General features: G+C 48.1%; 1 protein-coding gene across 1 annotated transcript in view; it reads right to left on the minus strand.

Annotated features, from left to right (window-relative positions):
- RBM33 (RNA binding motif protein 33) overlaps positions 1-17866 on the minus strand; it is a 96164-nt gene that overhangs the window by 42877 nt on the left and 35421 nt on the right. The window contains 3 exon segments of the mRNA XM_039837281.1: positions 5180-5238; positions 10934-11216; positions 14017-14225. Of these exon segments, the coding sequence (XP_039693215.1) occupies positions 5180-5238; positions 10934-11216; positions 14017-14225 (551 nt within the window).

Genomic DNA, 17866 nt, shown 5'->3' on the forward strand with positions numbered 1-17866 from the left:
ATCCCCACCTACCCTCGCTGTACCCGGCACACGCAATGTACGCCGGCAGGACCGCAGTCCAGTGGACGGGGTATGCACCTTATAACCACCATGTTTAATAGCTGGTACCACAGTGTTTAGCTGCTCCTGCTGCAGATGGGAATTCACTGATATGATTAAATTTGATGGTATGATAATGTATGGTAATCATAATTAATCAGAAACCCACCAGCAAATGGAGGATGTTGGGTATTATGTCACCCGCATTTTAAACTGCATTCTCTCCCGGCGAGCCTGACAATATGTGACAGCTAGAAGGGTCTCGTCCCACATTCGCCTGCTACTACTCATAGATAGATCTGATAGGAGAAAATGCCCATCTTCCCTTCCCTGCCTTAAGTGCTAATAATTACAAGGCATTGCAGGCAAATAGTAAAAACGAGAAGGGTTCGAACGAAAGACTTTTTTCCTAGATGGAATAAAGTCTGGATTCACATCTGCAAAGGCTATAATCAGAAAGAAATGTAATTTGATGCAGCAGTCTCATCAAACATGATTTGCATGAAACGCCATATAAAACACATTCAGTAACTGTCAATCACCACCACCTGATACCAGGCACCCCGTCACATGGAGACAGAATGCAGTCGGGCCTACCTGCGAGGCGCTGTGACTGCACAGCGAACGCAAATGAAAATCTCATTTACGTGGGTCCACTTAGTAATGTAATTGCTAAGAAGACTTGTTTATACTTAAAAGTACCGTCTTTTTTTTTGTTTGTTTTTAACATTTTTTTTGTTTTAATTTAAACAAAGATCACTAAGAATTATTTGGCAAACTACATGGTACTTCACTGGCTACCCTGGAAATATCAGCATTGACCCAACACACCAACGCAGAATGAATGACTGCGTAGGTTTTAAACTACCCTCCGTGAAGGACCTTTACGACACGAGGGACTCGGCAGCTATGACCATACTTCAAAACGGCGACCACTGACGCCGAAAACAGATGAGGTCCGCAGACCCTCAAAGCAACACCTCACAATGAAATATCACTCATCAACATTTTAGTGTTATTTTACTTTTTAAAGTGAGTAAACTTTAAAAATAAACATCTCTTTGAGTACAAATACTAACTGAAAAATATACTCATAGATAAGAAAAGGATTGTGTATTAACGGTAGAAACATCAAAGGTGCCTCTGTGGAAAGAGAAACCTATCAGACTACTTAACATGTAAACAAGACGTCTGGAATTAAAAACAGAATTCAGACAAACAAAAATAAAAGCTTACTCGCATAGAGTATACACTAGCCTTCCCATCCCCCCTGCCCTACAAAAACAAACAACAAACTGTTCTGTGGATCCCATTCAAAGGTCCTGACTTGAAGGAAAGTGGACCAGGGACTGGTGGGTGGCTCAATGGCAAGACTGAATGGGACAAAAAGGAGCTGACGTGGCAGGAAGAACAGTCCCTTAGACAGCACCTCGAACTCCTAAGGAACAGGCTCACTTCCTGTGCCAGTCAGCTCTTGTAAGTACTCACCACCTTAAGCACCGAAATAAAGTTCCATCCGGCAGATTTATATTCTGATATGAAAATGAATATGGAAAAGATGCATTCTAATATACTATCGATTGAAATGTATTTCCAAAAAAAAGATTCGTAACTCTGATTTGCAGAAACCAAACCGAAGTCACCCTGGGAATAACAGTCTGAGTGACAAGAAACTCTGAAGGCAGCACTACCGGCTGTATCCATGGCGGAGCTCCAGTACGTGACTCTGACTCGTAGACGGTGCCTAGATTATAAAGCGCCTCACAGAGCTCCGGAGGCCAGGGCGCAGGGGACGGAAGCTCACCTGGCCGGACGCATACGCCAACGCAGCCAAAGCAGCGACGGCTCAATGCCAAGAGCTAAAGCAGCAGTTTCTAAAATGATCAAAATAAGGACCCTTTTCTTGAGTTTGACATTTAAATAGTTGTTTTAAAACCTGTTTATTCAATTCTTTAAATGGAGTTCATTAACAGGCTATTAAAACATTTGTTTTGCTATATTAACTATAGCCCAGTATACCATATTTTGGCCTAAGATTTCGATCTTTAAGCTAATTTTAAACAATTCTATGAAAACTGGTGTCTCATATTTGGTGGCTTAGAATTCTGTGATTTTTAATTGAAGAACTGAAGACATCATCATTTATCACAAATTCTAGGCTAAATACCAGTTCTAAATTAAGAATCTCTCAAGTCTTCATAAAACTGGCAAACGAAATGGACTATCACGAAAGTGAAGTTTGTCAGTGTTGGGAAGAGAAGCGGTACCTTCACATGAACACCAATCCCTTTGAAAGCGGGAAGTCTAGAGGCCCCTGTGTCTGTCCACCCTTTCTGCTCTCTAGTCAGCGGGGGAGAGCTGAATTTCTGTAGCGTTAAATGCAAACTCACATACGCACCCTTGAAAACAACAAAAAGTAAAAAAATAATATGTGCCCTTCCCCACGTTACCCATTTTATGGAGCTCCTGATAAGCGGCAAGGTCAGCTGATACCACATTCCATGTACACTCACTCGACTAGCGTCAATCTGCACCCTCTGGGCCGAGGCCCAGGCCCAGGCCCAGGGCGGCTCCACTGGGCACAGCGTGACGGGGCACAGCCCGAGCCAGGCACTCACGCGGTGCGCAGCATGGCGCTGGCGGCGAGAGCGATGGGAGTCACTGACGGGCTCAGGCCGGGGGGAGGCGAGATCACAGTCGACGTCGCCCGCTCGTGCCCAGCAGGTGCCTGCAATTTGCACGCTGTGTGTGCCACACAGGCACGGCGACTCACACGCGCCCTGCGACGAACCCGCAGCGAGGCTCCCCGCCCGAACGCTTGTTCCTTTCACAAAACAAAATTCGGCTGAACACTGACCGTACACCCGTCCCCGCTGCAAAGTACCAGGCCCACAGGGCACTCCGCCAGCGGCCAGAGAGCTCCAGCTTTCAGCCATTACGATCCTGTCTTCTCTGGTTCTGCAATTTTACTCAGGGGAAACTGGCTCAAGGACTCAAGCTGGGCTTCACGTAACTGCGTCTGGGTCACCTGATGGTTCAGGTACTAGCTCCGCGCAGAGCACTTGGCCTGAAGGAAAACTCATGGGATGTTCACCGAACTATGTGTACGTTAACAGCAACTGAGTTTCATCTAGTCGTAGAGAAGGAAAAAAGAATTCTACTCAAAAAAAAACATGGCCCAAGTAAAGCACCGGATGGCCTAGAATTAATCCCCCTTCTAAAAATATTCTGATAGACTTTTAAAAAACATAATACTGCTACTGTATTTTTTAAAAATTGATTCCATGTCTATTTCCTCCAAAGGAGACTGATTATAGAATCAGAGCACCACATTATATCGATCTATGTATTATATATTAGATATCTATATATTATACAGAATTAGAGAACGCATTTCCAAGTTCACTGTAGCTTCAGGTTAAGATCTAGCATTTGAGACCTTAAAAAAGATACATGTTAAATAGCAGTAAATAAGAGCAAAAAAAGTATTTCTCAAATGATATCACCCACGTGACTAATTTCTAGCCCAACTGTTTCCTATCATCCATGCACACTTCTGGGCTCAAAAACAGTAAGACAAAACAGACATCTTGCAGAAATTCCGCCAAATGCAGTTCAACAATATTTACTGTCCTCAGACTGCTGTGGAACTTAAAATAAGTTCAATCTCTCACAACAAACATTCTCTTATTATCTTCTGGTAACATACTCAAGCATGAGGTTTGCTTCTTCCAGTATCAGATACAATTATATGTGCCCAACTAGAAAATACGAGCTGATGAAAATTGCAAACGGTTATTCTAATTTTATATTAGTAAACACATTTTTACAATTATACTAATTAATACGAGATTGCTTTTCTTAACCTACGCTGCTTTTTCACATCAAAATTTATCGCTATAAAACAAAACATGAAAAAAGTCCAAAAATAAATTTAACAAAGATGCTCAACACATATGCTTTTTGCTGAGTACTCAAAACGTTAGTGCTTTATAATAACTAGCAGTTAAACTACTCCACTAGAAGAAATATATCTAATGATGAAACTCATACAAGCTTATCCTGGGGTAATAAATTAATAAATCTTAGCTATTTGGACAAGTGCTTCGAATAGGAAATTGTACTCAAGAAATATCACCTAATTTTTAAAAAATAGTTTTTAGAACTTGAGGAGTAAAGAAAAAATTAGCTAATGTGAGGGAATGAAACCAGTGAGAATCAGTTTCAGAAACCACATTATAATTCACAATAACTATAAGTCAAAGTTTCTAAAATAACTCGACCTTAAATCCAATACTGACTTTCATCGCCTGACTACACATCTAGATCCTTCATTAAAACCTTTCTGTGAAATGCCATATATAAATATATTTATTGAAGTAGCAAAGCTAGATCAAATAAGTCATTTAGGTATTAATGCTTGGTCTAAACAAAAACTACATTTGTTTTGCATACAAATAATATTAAAATTTTATTGTCTGGTCTACTGTCTGTCCACATTGTTTTTAAAAAGAACCTGCCCTCACTGATTTAATAAAACCACGAATCAACTACAAATCAAACCAAAAACTCAAATAAACAAAGTTTGAATATTTGATTACTTGGACAGATACAACTATTTAATGGACCTTTTTCTTCTAGGTAAGACATCTTAGAAGAATGAATAAAGTTATGGAAAGTGTGCGTTAAAATATAAAACCAGTGGCTCGTTAAGACTTTTGAGGGTTTTTTTTAAACAAGGAGAGATCTCAACATTATTCCCTAGAATTTCATACACATACCCACGTGTACACAAACGCACATGTGCTCATCCACATGCATACACACTGTAATAAAGCAAGGCCCTTCCTCACTTAATGTAAGGCAATAATAAAAGCAAAATCCATATTCTTTTAAGATGAAAAACATTCCACTGATGATCCTGATTCAACAATTTTACAGTTAAACAAAATTAATTCCATTCTCAAAAACCCACTGACCTTAAGCTTTTAACAAACATTTTCCACTGCAAAAATTATGGTCAATATTTACAAATCCTTAAACTTATATTTAGCGGGACCCATTTATATTTGCTGTATTAATATTTCTTAGTAAATGTGTGCTCATCTCTCTCGGAGCAGAAGGTGCAGCTGCTACTCACTGGGTATCTCTGGGGTCCCACGGCAGGTCTCGGCGGGCTCGGAGCAGGCAGCAAGGGCACTGCAGAAAGACACCTCTCGTTACAAACAGTTCACTCCCCATCCAAACCCACCAGAAAAGGGATACCACACGCTAAGTTTAATGTAAACTGCATACGATGTGTATGTACCATGTATAAACTATACTACGTTTACACTCAAGCTAAGTGTGGGCTGGTTTCACCGTCCCATAAAGCAAGAGAAGAGGGCAGAACTTTCTGTCTTTGTCATACAAGCAGAGGCTGAAATTGTGATAGTGAATTCTTATTTAGAATTAAAATATTTCGCAACAGAAGACACTATTCCTCTCAAATAAAAAACCTGCTTTGTTTTTCGCACCCATATCCAGGTCATCCAGCCTACCAAATCCTAGCTACATTTCCTACTCCAATCAAATACAGATTGAGATCTAAACCCTCTCGCATCATGAAAAAGCGAGGGCTGGGGGGGCGGGGGGACTGGAGCAGGCAGAGAGCAGGGACCACACAAGTCCGTGGTACTGTTACAGAGAACCTGAGCCGAGGCTTTGTCTGTTGTTTGATTTGTCCCATGGATCTACAGAAGAACAAGGAACCAAATCGTTTTAAAACAGACATTCTATACCGAGGAAGAAACCAGATCTCAGTTTCACATCCTCTGGCTAAATCGGATGTGTTTAAACTATTTAAAACTTATGTGATCACTGATCTTGATCTTGGAAGGAAGAAAATCACCAGAGCGGTGACCACTGCATCTTCCGCTGCAGCGTATGGCTGGGTGCATCTCGGCAGCTCTCGAGTGTCAGGCACCACGGGCTGAACTGTGGCCCCCTCCCAAATTCCTAACCCTGGTAACTCAGACCGTGACTGCATTTGCAGGGAGGGCCTTTTTTTAAAAAGGTAATTAAGGTAAAATGAGGCCATGTGGGTGGGCTTAAGCCAATAGGACTGGCTAGTGTCCCTAGAAGGGACTATGACACAGACATGCACAGAGGAATGACCAAGTGAGTATAGAGCAAGAATAATAACTTAAAAATTAGAAATGTAATTATATAATATTAAAAATACAGCATATTTTTAACTTCAGAAATTTCCTGTAAATGAAAAATACAGGAATGATACAACGTAAAAGTCAATCAAAATTACTTTAAAAACAGAGTGCTGAGATAAACTAATTTTTATTTACTACGATTACTCAAGGAATTCCATACACTAAGCCTTGTAATTAGCATCACACTTCCACCCGTCCAACTTAAAGTGACAGTGTGTATGGGCCTATGCGACTGCTTAATCAAAGGCAACGTGTGACTGAAAGAAACTTACTTTGATGAAATTGTCTGAAAGGCAGGAGTCGATCCCTCTCTTGAGCATCTAATCCAATGAGTCAGAATTTCAAAATGAGAGTGGGTCAATTTGCAAGACTTTATATATAAAACAGGATCCAGCCCCTAATTCTACACAGCTAGAATTAATTCTGAAAGGCGCTGGGGTACATCAATTACATACTTAATGTAAAATATCAAATTGTGAAGCATAGAAAGAAAAAAAACTAGACCACCTGACTTCAAAAGATTAGTATAAAAGGAAGAAAAAAACTACATGTTAAACAATGCGAAGACAGCGTTTCTAAAACAAAGTATCAGATAGAAAATGCCCAGATCATCACAAAAACGTACCACTTACTTTCATTTAAACTGGGGGTTTAAATATCAATTCCTATCAAATAATTCCAAGGGAAAAATGTTAAGTCTCTTGAACTGGGGGCAGCAAGAGCTAGAGACCCAGGAGGGATCTCTGGGAAGGAATCTGATTATGATTAAGAGATTTCTCACTCAGAAGCCTTCTGATGGCTGGCACTTAAAAAAAAAAAAACCTATAAAAGCAAGAAGAGAAAGCAAAAAAAAGAATAAAAATTGACAGGGGAGCACGTGAGAACAGGTGTGGTTGGGGCAGAGGAGAAGGCTGGCCCAGCCAGAGCGAATGCCCAGGCGGGTGCGAACGGCCCTTGCGGGGCGCTGCGCCCCAGGCCTGCAGGCGGAGAGACGACTGTCGCCGCCTGCTTCCCTCTGTGCTCGGACAGAAGGGAGCTGAAAATCTGCGCTGCTAACGGACCACACCAGCGGAACCTGGCTCGCTGCATGTTCGATATTTAAAATGTGCATCGTCTGTTGGCCCATGTATTTAATGGACTAGACTGAGTTTCCTTTCGTTGCAACAGTTGTAATGGTGAAAATCTGAAGTTAAACTTCCACCGAAACCGGTTAATTATAATACGATGGAACACACTTCAGCCTCGAAAGAAAACATGTGCCATCGGGAAAAGACACGCATCTGTTGTCAATTTTGACAAAGCAGTTTTTTAATGTGCCTTCTCACTGCCTCCGGCTCCAAAAATCACGGGGTCATCTGTCTCCACGTGCAGGGGACAGCTAGACACTCAGCCTCTCAAGAAGCACTGTGCTCTCTACTTCAGCCCGTTCACTAACTAGTGAATAAACAGCCACTCCAGTGTTCGGGACGTACGCTCAGCAAGGACAACTGTCGCTCTCTCCTGCGTCAGCGTATCTCAAGATCAAAGGTGTGTCAGAGAGAAGGACCGTGTGTGTGGCGGGCACTACGGCATCGGCTCAGTGATGAAAAGCAGCTCAGTTGCTTCTAAGGGCTCAAGAGCTGTCGCCAGGAAGCCAACTCGTAGTGAGCGCATCCCGCCTTCCACACGCGGGAGGCCGGTCCGGGCCAGGCACCAGGCACGCTGCTCTCGTGCCTGGAGGGCACTGTGGGGTCTCTGTAGCGCTCCCCCCTTCTCTGTGCTCTCACACCGTTGTTCATTAGGCTACGCGAAGCTGTGAGCCTTACCAACGGCCAGTTTTCCTTCGACTTTACAAGGAAATACACAAAACAGATGCTGACATCAGTAAAATTCCTCCAACAGACTAGATTCCCTGCAGCTGCGTGTGCAGGAACGCACTGAGCACAGGGCCCCCTGCACGCACTGTCCCCCCCCGCACGCATGTGTCGGTCCGTCCACCTCGCAGCTACTGAAGGAGATGCAGGCAGCGTGCTGGCTGCAGGGACTACACTGTGCGGGCGGCAGCCATGCAGCCTGCCCAGGGAAGCTCGGAGCCCCTGGAGAGGGCGCGGCCACTGAGTGAGTCTAAGACAGGTACGGGACAAGCAAGTGGGTGAATCAGGGGACTGGGGACCCACAGGCACTAAAGCCACTCTGACTCTCCCTCCCGATCTCCTACAGTGTCTCGAGGATGCTAACCTCCCCCTGACACACCCACGGCCAGCATGCCACTGTCACGGTCCTCTGCTGCAAGGCCACAGCCCCATTTCACAGTGCCTACAGGCCACTGGCCTGCCCTGCACCCCAAGTCCTACTTCGGGCTGCTCCCCAAGATGCAAACTTCTCAACCACACCCTTTGGAATTCCAAGTTCACCGTCACCAGAAGCCATGACGCCCTCAGCCTGTCCCCTTCTCATGCTAATGGAAACCTAGCTCTCCCGACATGCGAGGCGGGTTTTGTCTCAGCCCTCCTCCTGCTGGCTCTGAAGGTGGTGGGGCCTTCCTGGCCCCGGGTCCTGTCTGCATCTCCTGTCACCTGAAGACACCACCCACCACCTGTTGCTGTCCACCTCTTGCTCCACTACTGCTCACGTGCCTCAGAGGCCAGCTCCCAGCCCACCAACACCAGCAGTGCCCTGTCCCTCGTCTTGGCAGAGACGATGCTTCTGGCACCCTACCTCTCAGGTCCCCATCCTCCGTCCCTCTGGGCTCAGCTCTATCCCAAGGCTGGTCGTCGTCAGTGACCCACCTTTCCGCAATCGCTATGCAGCCCCCTTCTTCCCGCTACATGGTCTCCCTTTCCACGTCGCTCGCTGCAGGACCCGACTTGCCCCATCATCTGCCCCTATAAAGATGTCCGGTTACCCCCTTTCCACACCCTGCAGGCCCGTTACCACGCTGCCTTCCGTGCTCCCTCAAACACCACCACCATCTGCTGCTCTGCCAACACCTCGACTCCAGCACTCAACTGTCTGGACCACACCTGACCAAGGACACTGACTGGTCTGACTAAGTTCATGACAACGGCCTCCACCACCACCGTCCTGGCACTGGGCACCGGGCCCGGGAAGGACATACTTCTCCCTCACCTGCACTGGCTGTTTCCCTTCTCAACTAGCTGCTAGTTTTTCCACTTTAAAATGAAACGCTTCCTTTCAAACTCACTTCCTCCCACCAATCACCACCGACCTCTGCTGTAGCAGAGCGCCTTGGAAGACCAGCGACACGTCACTCTCCAGGTTCAGTGCCCCGCTCCTTCCCAAATCCCCCTTGGCAAGGCGCGTGCCTCTGCCACTTCACCAAAGCCACCCTGTCAAACGCCCCAAGGCCCCTACTGCTAAGTGCACTCTCCACTGACCGGTCAGCAGTGGGTCCCTCCTGCGGGCCCTCGGTGGCCACGTTCTTCCCCTGCTCCTTGTCTCTGCCGTTCCCCGTTCCCTCCTTCCCTCCTATCATAGCCCCGCCCCAATGCTGACCCGATCACCCCAGGTTCCAGGCCGTGGTCTCTCCCACACGGCAACATCCCTTCTCTAGGCCTCTCACTGGGCGGAGGCTCTAGATCCATCTAGGTGCCAACAACCCCCCAATGTGTACCTGGAGCCCAGAACCCATGTCTGAACTCATGCCACCTGCCTGCCTGACATCTCCGCCTACGTGTCTAGCCAGCTCCTCAACTTCATCCAGGACAGAACTCTGGTCTTTCCTCGACCCCTGCTCCCCACCGCCAGGTGATGGCAGCCCCCCCATCCCCGGTGCTCGGGCCCCTTGGCGTCATTCCTGCGCTCGCTCACGTGTGCGTGCGCGCTCTCTCTCTCGTCCCACCTGCCACCAAATCCTGGTGGGTCCGTCTTGAATCGCAGCCAGCATCTGGCCACTCCACACTGTCGCTGCTGCCACCTCATCTGAGCCGCTGCCGTCCATTACCGGATGTCGGTTAAGTACGTCCCAGCCAGGTGCCTGGCTTCCAACCTCGTCACCCTATGGCCACTCTCACCTCAGCAGTGAGCACAACTCTCTGAAACACGAGCCGATGGCGTCAGGCCTGGGCCACCCTCCGGCCAGCGCGTGTTTCGCTCGGAGGGAAGCCGGAGCCCTGCGCGGCCCAGGTGCTCACATCCTCTCTGCTCATCATCTCCTTCTGGTCACCTGAACTCGCAGGCGTGGTCTCACCTGAACTAAGACCCTCTGTTCCTTCTGACTCCTCTGCCTGGAATATTCTCCGCTGAAAAGGGCATGCCACCAGCTCTCTGGCTTCCACCTTGTACACCGGCAATGAAGCCAACTCCACCCGCGTCCGCCCTGTCACTGCGTTTGCATCCTGTCACATGCCGCACAACAACTAACGTGCCTGCTGCTCACTGACCGCCTGACTGCAGAAGCTTCGTCTGTTTCGGTCACCCCCGTATCTCGGTGCCTCAGACAACAAGTGCGCTCAACAGAGGCCTGAGGGGACCCACTCCGCAAACACCCCGCCAGGGCGTCTGGAGAGGCAGTGCTACCCTCGCCACGATGCCTCTGCTTCCCTCAAAATTCGGCACCTTCTACTCAATTAGGAAAAAAGACACAGCCGCGTCCCTGAGGGCAGGCGGGCGGGCCTCCCGGAAGCCAAGTCGTCCTGACAGACCTGAACGGGGCCCGGTGGCTTTACGACCGCGAAGGACACACGTACCTTGAACGGGCGCCACCACGGCCCCCTTGAAGTGGGGGTTTATGTGTATGTTCTTGGGCTGCTGCGGGGTCACGGGCGGAGGGGTCATCATCACCCTCGGGGCCTCGATCTGGGGCGGCATGTGCAGCCCCTGCGGAGGGGAGGGGTGGTGCGGGTGCTGCAGAGGCAGCAGTGGCTGCAGCGGCTGCTGCTGGAACAGGCTTCTGATCGGCTGCTGCGGCGGGGGCGGCGGCGGCGGCGGCGGCTGAGGCTGCGGAGGAGGAATCAGTCTCGGCGAGTGTGTCTAAAACCACAGAAAGACAAATTCACAGATATCAACACTGAGAAGCCACGTCGGCGACTGCTGACCCCGGCAGAGACGCGCGCTGGTCCCACAGGACGCTGGGATTTCGCAGCTCACGGGAGCAGCTGCGGGGCCGGCGGGGAGCAAAGCAGCGCCGCCTGTTCCAGAGGACCGCCCCTTCCCACGCGAGCCGGCCCCACGCCGCGCGTGGATGCGACAGACGGCATCCGCCCCCGGCCCACCAAGCCCAGCCCGCCCTGGACCGCGCAGGAAGCAGGGAAGAGAGGGCCGCGCACGGAGGGTGCTGGTGCGGGTGGACAGGCGGACCGACACGCGGCCGCGTACACCAGGGACGCCAGCGTGGTTCCCGCCGGAGAAAGGACGGGGGAAGGCGCAGCGTGGAGCGCGTGCGCCGAAGCGCCGAGGCCCAGGGCCACTGTCGGACAGTCCCAGGGAGCCTGCAACAGGGTCCTGGCCGTCCTCCTCCTCCTACACGACCGTCGTGGAGAGCTAAAGAGCCGGAGCTGACCTAGAGGGAACCTGATGGCCCAGGCCTGCTTGTGGCCACGAGTCAGACCGGCCACACACAGCAGAGGCAGCAGCAAACTCCCCACCAGCCCCGAGCACAGCGAGCTGCTCCCCCGAGCAGGACGCCAAACTGTGGCGGCTCCTGAATCCCCTGCAGGGTCTGTCGTCCCGCCACACGCAACGTGCACGGTGAGGAAGCACGTGACGGGGACCTCGGCTACCTCACTCGCCGGTGAACACCAGACAGCGCAGTAACTGACGTCGGAGCGCGCCCGAATGGAACCGAGTGCGCGCACGACGCAAGGTCGCGTACCCGAGGGCATCAGAAGTTTTAAGTACATCGTGGGTCTTGGACGGCACAGCTAGGGGCCCGCGGGCTGTCCGTGTGGAGAGCGACAGGGCAGCGAGGAAACGAAATCAGAGCTCGCAAGAGGGCAGGGCGAGAGACTCAGCCGCGTGGGGATGGCAGGTGGCGGCAAGGACGACATGGCTGAGCCATGATAAAAGGAGGACAGAGGACAGAACCTGAGAACAGTCAGCTGACGGAACAGGAGAGAAGGAGGCAGCCCGAGAAGATGAGCGAGGACACCCCAAACCTCAGGCCCCAAATCAGAGGCTCAAGAAAGGGGCGCTCACTGGTGACGCCCAAGGCCCCAGAGCACAGTGGGACCAGAAAGGACAAGGGGAGGGGGTGATTCCGAGAGCTCACGCAGGACAGGGCGAAGGACACGGTCCAGACTGAACGAGGAGACGGACAGAAGCCAAGACATGGGCAGAGAGCGTTCTTTCCAGAACGCTGGGCCTGGGGCTGGGGAGGAAACAGGGTCACGGGCGGTTGTGATCTGGGGCGGACACAGGTCGGAGTGAGGGGACGTTCAGGGCAGACAGTTTTGACCTCGTCAGTAAACTGCCATTCTAAAGGGCACTGACTCGCGAGACGGGAGCGGCGCCTGCAGCCCCGAGAGGCCGGGCTGGGTCGGCCCTAGTCTCGGCCTTGATCTCGGCCCCAGGCTCGGCCCGCTCACAGGGAGCTCTGGGGCCATGTCAGCCGGAAGATCCAGAGAGCCACCTCGCTGTGGGGGGCTTGGGTGACTCACTGGGAAATCTCACAGCGTCCCCTGGCCACTCGGCTCACCCCTGAAGGAGGCCGGCGGGCAGTCCCCTCACTGTGGGTGACAACACGGGAGCTTGGCTACGGTCCTGGACCGTGGAAACACGATCCCACAAAAACAGGTCTCCTGTGTGCCTGCTCCCCCCAGGACGCCAAAATGGCCACACCGGCCGCTCGACACATGCCGCATGCAGGCTGGGGCCGCACACGGGGCCGGGACGCAGGACGGGGCAGACGAGGAAGGCAGGCCAGCCTTCGCGAGGTCAGTGGCACCTCGGCCTGTAATGGCGGTGGGAACGCGCGCAGACGAGCCCAGCCGCGAAAACCACCGGTCCCTCCAGGCTGGGATCGGCCACCTACCTCTGGGCCCCTCCTTCCCGTCACAATGGGATTCTCCCGTTAAAACAGTAAATCGACTTCTCCACTTTCGCCATTTCACAGACGAGCGCCTCCTAAACCTAGCATTTCTACACAGAAGCAAAGTGCTTTTCCCTTAAATTTGGATAAAAATGTAGGAGAGACATAGACTCAGTGGACCCAACACAATCACTACAATTCCTGCCGTGCTGCTGAGACGTCTCGTCTTTCAAATACAGGGAAATTAAAAGTAGGCCAAAATTACAAGTATATGCTTTATCCCTAAACTATGAAAAATGTTTATGGCTAGGATAAGACAACCCCATTTTTATGGATAGAATATGGTAGTTACTCTAAGAGGAACTGGTGTACTTAAGGAAAAACCTACGGTAAACAGGACAAAGAAAAAAGCATTTTTATAAAATAAACGATGACTGCCGAGATTCTGGAGGTAATAAATCCAGTCCTGAGGGTGGTGCTCTGGGGAGAAGCGCTCCTGCACGAGCAGAAGTTAAAAGCAAGGCTCCTCTGCGGTCCTGTCGCCTAAGGAGGCAGGGCTCATGATTCCCTGCTCCACAAGCAGCCGTGTACACAATGAGTTCTCGCTCCCCAGATAACAGGGAAGAGAATTTACAAGACCGCAGATAACATCCTGTTACAGACTATAAAGAAACTTTAGCCACTAATCCTATCAGTAAACTGTAATACTAGACTAAGCAATAAACGCAAAATGCGATACCCACGAAAGCACGTTTCCGTCTGACCGGAAGTTTGAGGCGATCACAATGAAACTGTCAACATTACCACGACGGGAGGCTGAGTGGGCAGCAGGGCAGGCCTGTGGTCTTTCATCCGTCCCCTGTCACTGTTCTCTCTCCTCTGGTCCCCCAGGCCACGACACATCAGGGAGCCTCCTCTCCTTCCGCCCCGCCGTGAGCCGTAGCGGCCCTGCTTGTGCTGACGCTCCCGTTCTTCGAACTCGAGCAGCGCCGCTTTGGCTTCCGCTGAAAGCTCTAGGTGAAAAGATGCACACATGTTAGGTACATAAAAGAGTCGGAACAGACTCACAGGGAGGAGACAGGGCAGTACGTGACACGGAAGCTCTGGGGCAGCGAGTGCTTCGCCCACAGCAAGTAACTGAGCTAGCAGGACAAACGGGACACAATCGCGACACCCACGTCCACTGTGAGACCTGCTCAAGGACGGCACGCTTTCTCCCGGAATAACATCCGAGTGCCTCCTGTACAAATAAACGAAAGTGTTTCCATTTGAGGCCACGGAATGTTCTGAGGGGAGCGAAAACGAAGAGGCTGGTGCTGTACGTAACAGCCGCCCGCTGCCCGCCACCCGCCACCCGCAAGCTGTGGGCGGTCGCCATCGTTTCTCCCACCCACCGCAGACGACGGCACTCGACACCTGGCTCCGCCCGCCCTACACCGGTACGATTTTCTTACTGAAACCGGTAGATTATTAATGCACGGTGGCACAGGGACAAAAAGAATATAAAACAAATTCCTGACTCTTCTGATTTTAAAACAAAACTATTGATGAAATCATTCTGTAGTCAAAGTTAATTTCATAAAGAATGGAAAACTCATTTAATACTCTTATCATTTCAAATTCTCAGATTTAGCAGAAAAATAACACTTGACTGTGTGAAGACGTGCATGCACTGATAGGGAAGGCTGAATACCAAATGACAGCAAAGTCACATGAGAAAAAGCCCTCGATGCAAATGTCTGTGGGGCCCCCGGAGGTGCCCGCCTGTCCGACCCATGCTTTAGGGGTACAAAACACACACAGACGCTGGCCCTAAGAAACTTTAGTTGACACATTATTCTAAATTCCTAAAAGAAAAAAGCTGACTTATTCAAATATGGTTCCTTTATTTGAGAATACTGTCTACTGTGGTAAGTTATCTTACACAGATAAACGAACATCTTCTAGAGATTTCACCACATTCTGAGAAGCTCGCCGACGCCTTTTCCACAGTGAAGGGTGCATTTTAGATCTTGCCAGTCTGTCTCCTACCTTGGATGCCATCGTCATCGCCAAACTCTTCCTACATCTCTAAGCCACATTTCATTTTCTTGAAATTGTTTCTATGGCATTCCCCTCCCCTTCAAATGAATCCAGACCCCATTTGAAAGAAATTTAATCTCTTAACGAGCGCAGACTTTTACTCCAATCTTGACTACATGATTGGTTCACACACACATTTTATGTGGTGAATCAGCAATTATTTTTCTAGTGGTTCTAAGTGTCAAGATTAATTTCACCAACCCCGGTAATAAAATGGTTTCAAATGACATCTTTAATCAGCAAGTAAAAATGCCTTCTTCCAATTGAGACAAGCTGTCACAAAAGGTCACCAAAATATGACAGGATGGAAATTACATGTGTAACTTCAACTGAAATGTTAATTTCCCTTTAAGTGTTTTCTGAACTATGTCCAGATCTTTAAAGCAGAGAGCTATAGCTCAATGTAACAAAGTTTTACACTGCACTGAACCTGTCTAAACTGTGCTTAAGAAAAACATACATACAAATAATTTTACAATAGCTGGACTAATATGTAATGAATATTTATAAAACACAGTTTATTTGGCAAAATAAAAACAACAAATGATAGTCTGAGTTTTTTACAAGATAACTAAGTCAAGAAATTTGTAAATCCTTACAAGTGCAAGGACCACTGTGTAGACTTAGGACAGTATTCTACTGCTGGGCACTAGCGATCTCGAACTGTTTATGACCTGATGAAAATGTTTTTCCCATAGACCCTGTGCTTTAAACAAAATTAACTTAGGACATTAGTTAAAGAGGACATTATGTGGGTATCACAACAATATTCTATAGGCTAAAGCAATAAAACAATTTAACATAATACGTATGCCAGTGAAACACAATATTGAAAAATCCAGAAACCTACTCATAGAAAATGGAAAAAAACCTAACTGAAATAAAGTCTTTCATGTGTTGCTTGTATTGCTTGTTTCAAAGAGAATCTGGGGTCTACCTCCTCAGGCAAAAGAACTGGCAGCTCTGAACTTTTGAGCTGACACGTTACGGAAACTGGTCAATGACACCCACTTTTTAGAAATGGCATTTGACATTTCCACTGAAATTTCCAGTGAAAAATTTCCAATGAAAATAAATCATTCCCTTACATATATATGCTCTAGACACCCTTCCTCAATCGGATTCTGAGAGAGAGAATCCCTTCTACCCTGCAGCATCCTTATGTGTAAAGAACAAACTTCTCTCTTAGGTATGGAGTTTTGTACCATCCTTGGGAAAATTGAAAAAATGCACACATTTTCTGTAAGATTTACTTTCCAGAATCCTGGTTGAGGAAAAAAGCTCACTATTAAAGATATTAACCTAGATGAAAGCCCAAAATTCTACTTCTAATTCAATCTGAATTCAAAACACAAACCTTTGTATTGGGCTCTGTAACTGTCAAGACCGTCAAGCATGTATGAATTAGTGCTCTCTGTATTTAAGAGTGACATCACATATTTGAACGTGAGAAAGATTAAAAGTGACCAAAGCACCCCTCTAGATTTTGAAGAGGGCTCACTACCCCACCCATAGACTAAAGGCTCAGAAGTGGGGGATGCCAGAGCATGACTTCATCCTTTTTAAAGGGTGCAGTGTTCTCAACATTAATCGATTTCACAAACTGTTTTTATTTGAATTCAAAATGTTAAAAGACTTTTGTCAAAAATATTTATCATATGTACTCTGGTAGTGAGAAACATTAAATTCATTACAGGGAGTAGGTAAACAGCTTTACACAGTCAAATAAATGTACTTCTAGATGGAACCTGAAATAAATATTTCTATCATCGGGAACACACGAATAAAGTGATAAGTAAAAAATTACGCAACTTTCTAGTTTATCAATTACTGCAGCAGCCTCTCTTTCTCAATAAGTACTTTTCTTTTATATAAAACTACCCTTTTGTTCGGGGCACAGGAGTGTTAACGGTAATAAGGGAACTCGCTGTTTAAGGAAATCCATTTTTAAATGGACATAAAAATCCTTCTTATATCGGGAATAACCCCAACTTTTCAGGTACTGGAAAACGCACTTAGCTCCAAACACTAAGCTTTCTTCGCTTAAGGCTCGTAAACGCAGGGCCAAGAAAGATGCTTTTAAGCCCCATTTTTACCTGCCCTATTATCTAGCCAAACAACCGCATCTGCACAAATGCACTTAAAGCTTTTTTTTTTAATGTTTAAAGAGTGGTAACTAGTCAAACTGTTTATGCTTAAGCTACTCTGCCTCTCAGGACCTCAGACCCTCTCCCCCCATATTTTAAGAGGCCACCTTGCCTGCCAGTAGCCCCTTACAGTCTCCTTTCTCAGGATGACATGAGTATGAAGCTGCCAGATGCCTTAAAAAGACACAAGTTCTTTAATAAAGGCAGTATAAGTGACCCTGAGAAGAAGGAAATGAAGCAAAGGGTCTCAAAAGAAAGAGATGCAGGAATGAAACACAAATCACGAACATAGGCGAGCTGGATGCTCCGCCAGGCATGGGGACACTTATGCCACGCATGAGACACTTATGCCACGCATGGGACACTTATGCCACGTATGGGGACACTTATACCAGGCATGGAGACACTCATACCAGGCATGGGAC

The sequence above is a fragment of the Pteropus medius genome, unplaced genomic scaffold (assembly GCF_902729225.1).
Source record: "Pteropus medius unplaced genomic scaffold, Ma_sr-lr_union100, whole genome shotgun sequence".
In the NCBI taxonomy this organism is placed as follows: domain Eukaryota; kingdom Metazoa; phylum Chordata; class Mammalia; order Chiroptera; family Pteropodidae; genus Pteropus; species Pteropus medius.